At 36.1% G+C, this 11534-nt stretch overlaps 1 protein-coding gene across 1 annotated transcript; it reads right to left on the bottom strand.

The window, feature by feature from the left end:
* Window positions 1–2634: 2634 nt before the first annotated feature.
* LOC138304910 (piercer of microtubule wall 1 protein-like) lies at window positions 2635–6306 on the bottom strand. Its single transcript, XM_069245302.1, has 4 exons — window positions 6150–6306; window positions 5513–5612; window positions 3851–3984; window positions 2635–3162 (listed from the first exon to the last, which is right to left on the bottom strand). Exons 1-4 carry the CDS (start codon window positions 6177–6179, stop codon window positions 3094–3096), a joined length of 333 nt encoding a protein of 110 aa, XP_069101403.1. The 5' UTR covers window positions 6180–6306; the 3' UTR covers window positions 2635–3093.
* Window positions 6307–11534: the final 5228 nt, after the last annotated feature.

Here is an 11534-nt window from a genome sequence, read left to right as displayed (position 1 = left end):
AGAAAGCCCGATTGGAATTGGCTTGTGTAGGCCCAGATATTTGGCCTCATTTACATGTTGGAGTGGTTGACCATGTAGAGTATATAATTTGTATGTACTTAATTGATCTACTGATTGATCTAGTATGAAGAAAGGACATTTTCCAGTTTGATTCCCACTCAGCTAAACAATCAAGATCTTTCTGTAGCTTAGCAGAGTCACTATGAGATGTTACTGCCAGATAGGCGATAGTGTCATCCGCAAATAGTCGAACTGTGATATACAAGCCTATTGGTATGTCGTTTATATAGAATAAGAACAGGATGGGGCCGATGACCGAGCCTTGGGGGACCCCAGACAATACATTCACATGCATAGTCGGACTTCTGCCCCCTTCCACAAGAACAGTCGGTGTTCTTTCTTATAAAAAGTCTTCAATCCAGGTCGTGACACAGTCATTAATACCATAGTGCCTCAACTCGTGAATAAGAATGGGGTGACTAACTTTATCAAATGCCTTGGAGAAGTCCATAATGAGATATCTGTCGGAGTGCCCTCATCCATTTTTCCAACAAGTTGTTATTTCCAGATATATCAAATTATCATTGTTTAGGCTGGCAGTTGTTATTTCCAATTAGCATTGTCAGTGGCGTAGGAAGATGAAACGTCATGGGGGGGGGGGGGGGGGGGGGGGGGCAAAGGTCTCAATATTTTGTAACCCCCCCCCCCCCCCCTACGAGAGGAGATTAATTCAACTCCCAACCATATAATATATGCTTTATGTACATTTTTCATATATCACTAAATTTAATCCTTGTACACATTTATAGACAGTGGGGTCGCTAAAAGGAAATTAACGAAAACGCAAATTGGCCAAATTAGCGTGTGAGCGTCGAAGGCGCGAGATTTTTGTGTTTTGTTAGGGGTCTGAGGGTGACCCCCGGGATGAGTTTTATGTATTTTGATGATTTTGAGATCGCCCGAAAGCGCGAGATTTTGGTGTTTGGGGGGTCGGGGGTCTCCCCCGGGAAAAAAATTACGATTTAGAATGGCTTAGATGAGTTTTACGATGCATTTTGATGAATTTGTGAGCGCCCAAAGGCGCGAGAATTTGGTGTTAGGGGGGTCCGGGGGTCTCCCCCGGGAAAAAAAATTACGATTTAGAATGGCTGAGATGAGTTTTACGATAAAGTTTAATGATTATAAAGCGTTCTTAACATGGTAATTTTTCGATTTAAAGCTACCTGCATTTAGAAATGATAATTGTGTCGTCATAACATTATGCAACCCTTCTCGATCTGAATATACCGGCTTCACACCATCGGCACATTGTTGTGTAACATAAAAAATGAATTAATTGTCTCGCTAAGACATATAAACAAATTGATCTTTTAAGAGACATTTTTCTAAATAGTACATAGAATCCCTTGATGGACATTTTTAGTCTAGTTTTTGTGTATTGAATTTTTACTATTTAAGGTTTGACAATATGTGCTTGAACGTTTTAGGAAATGCGCCGCGCAGCGGAAAATTTTCTAGAATGAAGTACGAAAAATGTGCAGGAGGACCCTTTTTTCTTTCAAATAAGCATTTTTAGAAAATTTCAGGTGGCAGTTGTTATTTCCAATTATCATTGTTTAGTCTGGAAGTTACATCATACATGTATTATATTCAGTTATTATTTTGGTTGTCACTAGTCTAGTAGATATTGTTATCTACGTTAGCAATGTTTATCTCATAACATTACACTCCACAGCCATTTCACGTGCCACATTCTGATTTTATCAGCGTTCACTAAAATAAATCCTAGATGATGTGGTTATATAGTGAATGATATGTATATATATGTCACTAATATACCAGTTAACATTGGATCTTACTAGCATCAGTATTTTGGCTGCATTGTTACAAGTTATTTTTTTCAGTTTCTAATTCTTTCTAATGTTGGTTGGCCGTCTTGTGTAATAATGATATTGATAGAATTATTGCATCATAATTATTAGTCATGTTGTGTTTGAAGTCATGGGCATCATAAATTATATGTTGTTATGGCTGGCAGAAGATCCCAACATTTTCTTGGTTAATTCAGTAGAGTAAGACTTACTTATCTTTCAGCATAAACCAACACACGTTATAGCAGAAGTACATTTTGTCGCTTGTGTTTTGTATTTACCCAGAGGTCGAGGGCCAGTAATAATATAACACTTAGCCACTACAGCTCCACAAGATTCCATTAGGTTTGGTTTGTTTAGTTTTACGCCTATTAACAGTCAGAGATTGATTTTGTAAGGACATGCTAGATTTGATTATTGAGGAAAACCGGATTACCCGGAGAAAAACCATCAACCAGCACTTCAGCAGTCAGTACCTGGCAACTGCCCCACATGGACTTTGAACTCGCGCCCCAGAGGTGGAGGGCTTGTGGTATTATGTCAGGACATCTGAACCACATGACAACCCAGCCCCAGGATTACAAACATACCAGATACTGACTAAATCAGTCTTGGCTGAAAATGTAGATGATATGACAAAGATCATAATCAGAAGATATTTACATGTACGTACATTTATTAAGAACTTGCATGATAAAGGCATGATTAAAGGTAACAAAACTGTAAATGTATATGTACAAACAATAAATGTTAATGACAAGAGTCTATTATAATAATTTATTTTTAATTTCTTTCATTCTAAACAAAATTCTAAATTTCTGATTAAAAACTGAAGTTTCGTTGCTAATTGATCGATTTTGTATGATAATAAATCTTCCATTTGTATTTACATTTTAGCAACGTTAGCAAAATAAAGTATTTATTAAGCTTTCCTATGTTTTTACCAACAGCTTTATACCAGTGATATAGAATTCCAGCCACCATCCTTTCTCACACCTCCCTTACGGTAACCATTAACACAACAAAAACACACTGGTGCTATTTATAACAATACAGGTGTACTCTGCAATTTTAGTCCAGATTTAGCCTTTTTTTCTTCTGGATTTTCAAATGCTTTTTTCCTAAGATTCTGATGTTCATGATTTTTTCAGTGTCCATCCACAGTATCCTTGTGTATAATAATTTTATAAAATCTCTGTGATGTCCTAGAGTGTGACCTGAGTTATACACGGCTGTTGTCAAGGTCTGTGTTCAGAGAATGATTCCTGTACATTCCACATTTTCCAAGGTGCTAAAAACAAAGATATGAAGACAGCGGTATAGATACTGCTAACAAAGCGGCAACAAAGGTATGCCACTGAGAATCAGTTTTAAATATTAAATTTGCTAATTAAAAAGAAGAAGAAAAAAAAGAGCTCGAGTAATCAATCAAAAGAAATAATATGCCTGGTAATCGGTCAAAATTTTTAGAATTCATCAATATCAAACTATCTGATGGTGGTGAATAGAAATTACATGATATTAAAAGTATAACAATATAATCTGTGATCATGTGTTTTTTATGTAAACAACAAACATTGTGATTTTAAATACATGTAGTATGTACTGGGCCCATTTTCATGAACACTCCTTAAATTTAAGGAATCTCTTAACTAAAATTCTCCATAGGAATTTAGGAAAGCATTATGGTTTCAAGGAAGGCTCCTTAACTTATGATTTTTCCTTAACTTCTGTAATGCTTTCCTATGGAGAATTTGAAGTTAAGAAATTCCTTAATGTTAAGGATTATTCATGAAACTGGACCCTGGTATGGAATAATTTACTGCAACAATGGTGATATTCATTACGCTAGCAGGACAGTGTTGATGAACTGTAACACTATTATCTGTAATATTTCTGCTTGTCATATCTTGTGATTAAAGGCAATGGATATCGCCTTCATTATACAAAGATAAATATTAGTACTCTTAATTCATTACCTCTGAGAATTTCTGTGATCTACAGTAGAATGACGTGGTCATGGTGTGAACAGATGGTGGCTTGGCTCCGTATAAAGCTGATGTCGTCCTGTACATAGGGTGCTGTTGTTTACCTCCGTAGCCTTGGAACCAGTCTGAATAAAAAAGGAGATAATCACTTCAAGGAATTTCGGTAGGTCCTTTTTCACAATTTCCAAAATAAAAAAAAAATAAAAGTATTCATACGGTAATTGCCTATATACCTCATCGATAATCGTCAGCTTCATCAGCACATGCACAGAACATATATTGGAGCAGTAATCCATTAAAGGGCTTGGCACTTCTTTAAAATGCATAACTTAAGGTTTAAGGTTATGGGGACAATGATGAATATGAGAATATATTAATTATTGTCTTCTTGAATGCAGCTGAAATGCCACTACCACTAAACTGCCACATCACCTTTATGATAAGGGCCTTATCACAAATGTGGTTTAAGAGGTTTTTATCGTGCATACAAAACTGGTCCCACATCATTATTTAATTGGCATGTTTGTCTCACTCGATACAATAACAGTACATTTTTTGTATTTACTACCACAAAATGAAATGTTTAGTGGGGTATAATTGAACCTTGTCTATCATGTGTTCATCAACTGCATGCATTTTTGTAAAATACCATTGAAATAGGAGAGAAGAAAATGTAGAGACCAGACCCGATTCAAACCCAGGATCTTCTAACATAAGCCAGGCGCTCTTCTGATTAAGCTACGTGGTCAATAACGATCAACCTTATCCAATACGCAGATTCCGGGATACAAGGAACTCTTCTGGGTGGGAGGTAGAAAACGTTGATTTGGTCATGTGACCGCGAAAAATTTAGGGCACATTTTTCCGTCATGGCGGTGACACTTATAGGCAGAGAATACCAATGTCCGGGTAAAGGTCATAGTCGGTAATACTTGCTCGATAACGGAACTAAGATAAACTATTATGTTTTGTGTTTCTTATTTGTTATCGATTTTTGGGAAAATGCACCAAGGTAAGTTATGAAATATTTGTGAGTGAGACGTCAGATACCGCTGATTTCCAACTGCTAGGCGACAGCTCCATTTGATGCCGTAATTTACATGTCATTACTTTATGAAGTGTCTAAATTCAATTTTCATGCATATTTAGATTAAATTTAATACAATATGTTCCGATAATTAATGTTAATTACTCTATTATGATATGTAATTTTCCACCCGTGTTCAATCATTACATATGCCGCCATTTTGTTTCAAATGTGCCCTTAATTAAGTCACGTGGTGATGAAAGTCACATGACTAAACTGACTGAATGTTGTATCCCGGAATTGGCGTATTCCACTACAGTCTACACTACTAACATTTTTATCAAAGCCTTCAATTTAAGATATTAGAGACCCTCATGTCAATCACAATGCGTGTATTGAGTTGATTACAAATAGTATTCTGTAATAGGTGATGAGAAAATGTAATGACCTGGCCGGGATTTGAAGCAGAAACCTCAAACACTTGGCCGTGTTTGATGCTCTACCAATTTAGCTATCTGGTCACAGATGACTATTCTGGTAAATCAGCAAATTTTAGGAATTTCTTTCCATAGCAGGTGTATAATGATATTTGCTGTCCCTTATTTTCTAAGATATCAAAGACAAACCTGGGTTATCGAAGCGTGTAGGGATATTTTCCGTTCTGTAAAATTCACTGGTCTTTGAGCCTTCTGGTACACCACCTGGTCCCATTTTGGTTTCAACAGCCTGGCAGCAAAAAATACATTTAATAAGTCTCAGTTTTATTGTTTTAAAAACAAATTATATATAGTCGAATGTGTACAATGCACGCCCTATAATTATCATTTTCTGATTATTGACCATTTGATCAGTGATCACAGGAGTTTGACGTTTTGTCAATAATCTATAGTATGAATAAACATAAATATCCCCTTGCGCATGCAACAAAGGCAAAATGAATTATTTTATATCATATTTTTGTGTTAATTAGACATATATATACATGATTAAACACCAATTATTGTTCAAGTGATGAAACTACATAGACATACAGCCCATATTTCATCATAATAATGCATACATTAGCCCTATAAGGATATTCCGTAAATTTTATCTAAAAAATAAGATCATGCGCTCGGTAACTGATTGGCATATTGATATTTTGTAGGAAATTAAATTCAATATACAAAAAATAACAGTGTTTTGGAATCGCTAACAACGAATCACAAAGAAAAAATGGAGCATCCGGTTTCATAGAAACATAATTGTGCTTATAATATTTACCTCAGTTACCTGTTGCTCGTTACAAGCCATTTCTTTACGTTGTGGATGGAACAACAGCTTGTAAAAGTCTACACCAGACACAAATATGCGTTACCAAGTTTTGTTGCTATGGCTGACGTCACTTCCTGTTAGGAAAACTGGATGGAAAAAATCCGATATTTTCCGAAGAATCAAAATCTTTGTCCTTTTAACGCTTGTAGTTGAAATACTAAATGCCCAAAGGCACATTTTGCACCTAACCTGAACGACAGCGGGCATTACACATAATACATTGTGATTTCGGTAGCTTCGGTTGATTTTGCATCAAAACCTAAAACAAGGACGTATATGAGAAGGATAAGTCACACTGGGTTTTGGGGAAGTACAACATAGGAGCTTTTGTGTTTGTGCACTGACCGTGACGTTGAGTGATGACTGATTTCCTCTGATATACACCGGCGCAGCCTTTGATGTAGCTTGCGGGTCCGACGGTTACCGTCTTATACTTTCTGAAGCGGGTCCCTCACTTCGTGAGCTGTCATATTTTTTATCGAAAATTTAAGACATATCTTCTAAATCTTCCGTATATATTTTCTGAGGTAATTAATGTTTTTAAGTATATTTTGCTCCGGAAAGGTAGTGGGCCTTCAAAATACGTAGAATCTATATATATGCAAATTTTCCACAGTGATCTGTTCACATACTGTGTAAAGTTAATTTTCAGGATTGCGAAGGTGTTGCGAACTAAATGCGTAAAATAATAAATAAGTAACAGCCAAAAAGAGCGAATGAGGATCGTATATAAAAATATTCATGAATGTAAAGTACAGAGTCGTAGTTAAAGGCCCACTACCTTTCCGGAGCAAAATATAAAGATTACTTAAAAACATTAATTACCTCAGAAAATATATACCGATGGCCTAAGATGAGGTTACAACACCAAACATATGCAAGATTTCCTGCGTAATATATGATGAAAATGGAGAGTCATTTCGCTGTTTTACCGCCTGCCTCAGTGATAGTCAACTACCGTGCGGTATTTAGGACGCCGGGGGAAATCATAAGACGACCCTCGTTATGAAAATTAACATTTTATTTATTTTAATTAAATTGTTTAGGAGGTGATAATAAGTGTAGTATTAACGTTAAGTTAATAACTTTTGCCACTCGACAAAATTATAAATCTCGTTTTACATTCCCATTTTAAAAATCAAAAACCGTTTCGGAAAGGTAGTGGGCCTTTAAAGTAACCATTTTATTCGAAGGCCTTGATATATCGCTGTCCACGCTATAACAATCCCATTTAAAAGTTGTTATCATTACCATAGTTTTGAAAGGTGACAAAAACTAAATGTTGTATTTTCAAAAATGACACGCGTGTCATTTGTTTCTCATGGTCTAAAATGAGGTGTATGTAGGTCCAGGGCAGCGCCCTGGTTAGGGGGTTCAGGGGGGCGAAGCCCCCCCGACGGAAAATGGTTTTAAGGAATTGTTTAGCCCAGAAAATGATATTTGATAATGCTTGGTATTGCTAAACTATATTTATTAAAATCAAATGTATAGGACTGTTTTCTACCTGTACCTGATAATTATGCGTTAATGTTTAGTACTAAAAAGTGTATGAAAATCTCATGATAAGTCCTGCATGTATCTTGAGTGACTCTAATGGGATTTGAGGATAGATTGACGGAACTTTCTTATGTTATCGATTTTTTTTTAAGTGAAAAAATCAAATTATACATATATGTGGAAAAAAAATGAATGAATATGAAAACAGCGCCTCATATTATAAGGCATAAAAGTCGCACTGATAGAAAAATACAGTATTTTGCCTTCTTAAAGTCTATCTTGACGGGAAGTTTTATTTCTGTGTCAGTAGATTGTGCATTTACTCTGGGTTGGGATTTTTGAACAATAATCCCATAATATCTAGATAAGGTGGCCTTGACTAAGTAGAATCTAGTCCGCTAAGCCTGCCTATATTATAAGTTTGTTTTTTTACCTAATATATAGACTTTATATTTGGCAAAAAATAAATAAAAAGCCTAATAATATATAAGCAGGTTTGAGCGGACTATCTAAGTAGAATCTACTTTGTGTCACTATAATTTGCGAGGTGTCATTTTCGATATTTTGACTTTGCGTGTCTTTCGATTTAAGCTTGAAAAAGCCATCTTGTGTCTTAGAAGATTCATTTTAACGCATAACGTATATTTCAGTATTATTAATTTTAGATAAATCATCTACGTTAAGGTTATTTTAACCCTTTAAGCGCTTGTCACCGCAAATGTCGTTCCGCTAGTATCGGTCTCGTAATGTTGGTCACCGCAAATGTCGTTCTGTTGACAACCTTTTTCACACGGCTCTTAGGTATTTCCCATCCACGTGTTTATAAATAAAAATGATTCTGATTGGTTGTTTAGGCCCCAAACTAGCATAACAGCGTGTATGTACTGATACTCTCGGCGGGAGTACTATGATATGCTATGTTGAACAGGCCCCGACAGCAAACGTAAACAATTCGTAAATTCCATCATGGCGGCCGCTTTTGACTCAGACTGGGACAGTGACGAAGACGATAATATTGAAAATATCTTCAATGAAAATAGTGACAGTTAAACTGAATTCAAAGGTTTTGGGCCCGAGTATATTGTTAGGAATGGAGCAGTAATTGCTCACATTGATATGGATGATTTCTCGCCCGAGAATGACGACGAAGACAACTCGGACAAAGCGGAGGGTTGGATGAAATCATCGGGGCCACCTTTTTGTGTCCCGTTTACAAGGGAATCAAAACTTATTATTAATATGGAAAATCAGGAACCTATAGATTTTTCCACTTATTTCTAAATGACGATTTTTTAAATATTGTTGTCCAACAGATTTATATGCCGACCGCAAAATATCAAGGTCGTCAAGGAAATCACTAGCGTATCTTCGAGTGGAAACAGGTGTCACTCGAGGAGATGAAAGTATTTTTTGGTCTTGTTATAGCGATGGGATTGTCCATAAAACCGATACTTACTGGGCAACTGAGAACGTTATTTTTACTCCATTTTTCGGAGATAAAATGTCTAAAGATCGTTTCCAAAATATTCTCTCAAACTTACACCTGTGTGACAACGACACCTTCATACCTTTGTATATTATCGCCAGGTATTATTACCTGCTAATGACAAGGACTCTGATGAAATATCTACCTCCTGAATTAGTCCTTCAGAACAGGTAAACTCACAAGAAATGTGTGAAATAATAATCACAAAGTCAGAATTTACAACATACTTAGTTTTATTTCATAATTCAACGACAATGTTTACCTGTCAACTAGAGCTATGATTTACCTGTTCACACCCTGAAATATGAATCAATTAATCACCAACACTAATTAATTCTATTCCTTGCTGAAGAACAGGAATAAAGAATGATAGTTAGGTGATTTACATTATAAATACTCCTACTTTATGGAATTTTGAAGAAAATGTATTTATTTACCTGTAATTTTTACCTGTAAATCCTTACCTGACAAATTTTTAGAGACAAATTTACCATCTATGTAAACCTTAACATCTACTGAACAAAATTTGTGTATATGTCTATTGTTGAAAATGGCATGGAAAAAATATTATTGAACATTAAATAAAGGTATTCATAATTTCTGTATTTCTTCAAATTAATTCAACAGTGAGGCCCCTTGTATAGTAAGAGTATATAGCGCTTAAAGGGTTAACTTTGATTTTAATTTACATTCAAGACTTTGACGGATCGACATAAATGTTTTAACTTTACAAGACAATGAATAACTCATACTAGGATTTTTTATGTGCAAGCCCGGGCTTTTTTTATAGAGCAAGCTACGCCCCTGGTTATTAACATTACCATAGTTTTGAAAGGTGACAAAAACTAAATGTTGTATTTTCAAAAATGACACGCGTGTCATTTGTTTCTCATGGTCTAAAATGAGGTGTATGTGTGTACCACATTTCTCATGGTCTAAAATGAGGAGTAGTGTACATGTATGTACCACATCTCTCATGGTCTAAAATGAGGGGTAGTGTACATGTATGTACCACATCTCTCATGGTCTAAAATGAGGGGTAGTGTACATGTGTGTACCACATCTCTCATGGTCTAAAATGAGGGGTAGTGTAGATGTGTGTACCACATTTCTCATGGTCTAAAATGAGGGGTAGTGTAGATGTGTGTACCACATTTCTCATGGTCTAAAATGAGGGGTAGTGTAGATGTGTGTACCACATTTCTCATGGTCTAAAATGAGGTGTATGTGTGAACCACATTTCTCATGGTCTAAAATGATGGGTAGTGTACATGTGTGAACCACATTTCTCATGGTCTAAAATGAGGGGTAGTGTAGATGTGTGTACCACATTTCTCATGGTCTAAAATGAGGGGTAGTGTACATGTGTGTATCAAATTTCTCATGGTGTAACTGTACATGTGTGTATCACATTTCTCATGGTCTAAAATAAGGGGTAATGTACATGTGTGTACCACATTTCTCATGGTCTAAAATGAGGGGTAGTGTACATGTGTGTACCACATTTCTCATGGTCTAAAATGAGGGGTAGTGCACATGTGTGTACCACATTTCTCATGGTCTAAATGATGGGTAGTGTACATGTGTGTACCACATTTCTCATGGTCTAAAATGATGGGTAGTGTACATGTGTGTACCACATTTCTCATGGTCTAAAATGAGGGGTAGTGTACATGTGTGTACCACATTTCTCATGGTCTAAAATGAGGTGTATGTGTGAACCACATTTCTCATGGTCTAAAATGAGGTGTATGTGTGTACCACATATCTCATGGTCTAAAATGAGGGGTAGTGTACATGTGTGTACCACATTTCTCATGGTCTAAAATGAGGGGTAGGGTTAGTGCACATGTGTGTACCACATTTCTCATGGTCTAAATTGAGGGGTAGTGTACATGTGTTTTCCTCATTACTCATGGTCAAAAATGAGGAGTAGTGTACATATGTGTACAATATTCCTCATGTTCTAAAATTAGGGATAGTGTAAATATGTGTACCGTATTCATCATGGTCTAAAATGAGGGGTAGTGTACATGTGTGAACCACATTTCTCATGGTCTAAAATAAGGGGTAGTGTACATGCCTGTACCACATATTTCATGGTCTATAATGAGGGGTAGTGTACATGTGTGTACCACATTTCTCATGGTCTAAAATTAGGGATAGTGTAAATGTGTGTACCACATTTCCCATGGTCTAAAATGAGGGGTAGTGTACATGTTTGAACCACATTTCTCATGGTCTAAATTGAGTGGTAGTGTAGATGTGTGTACCACATATCTCATGGTCTAAAATGAGGGGTAGTGTACATGTGTGTACCACATTTCTCATGGTCTAAAATGAGGGGTAGT

Source organism: Argopecten irradians, chromosome 12, assembly GCF_041381155.1.
Source record: "Argopecten irradians isolate NY chromosome 12, Ai_NY, whole genome shotgun sequence".
Classification (NCBI taxonomy): Eukaryota; Metazoa; Mollusca; class Bivalvia; order Pectinida; family Pectinidae; genus Argopecten; species Argopecten irradians.
Note: the sequence above shows the minus strand (reverse complement) of the source record. Positions and strands in the feature narration are given on the sequence as shown.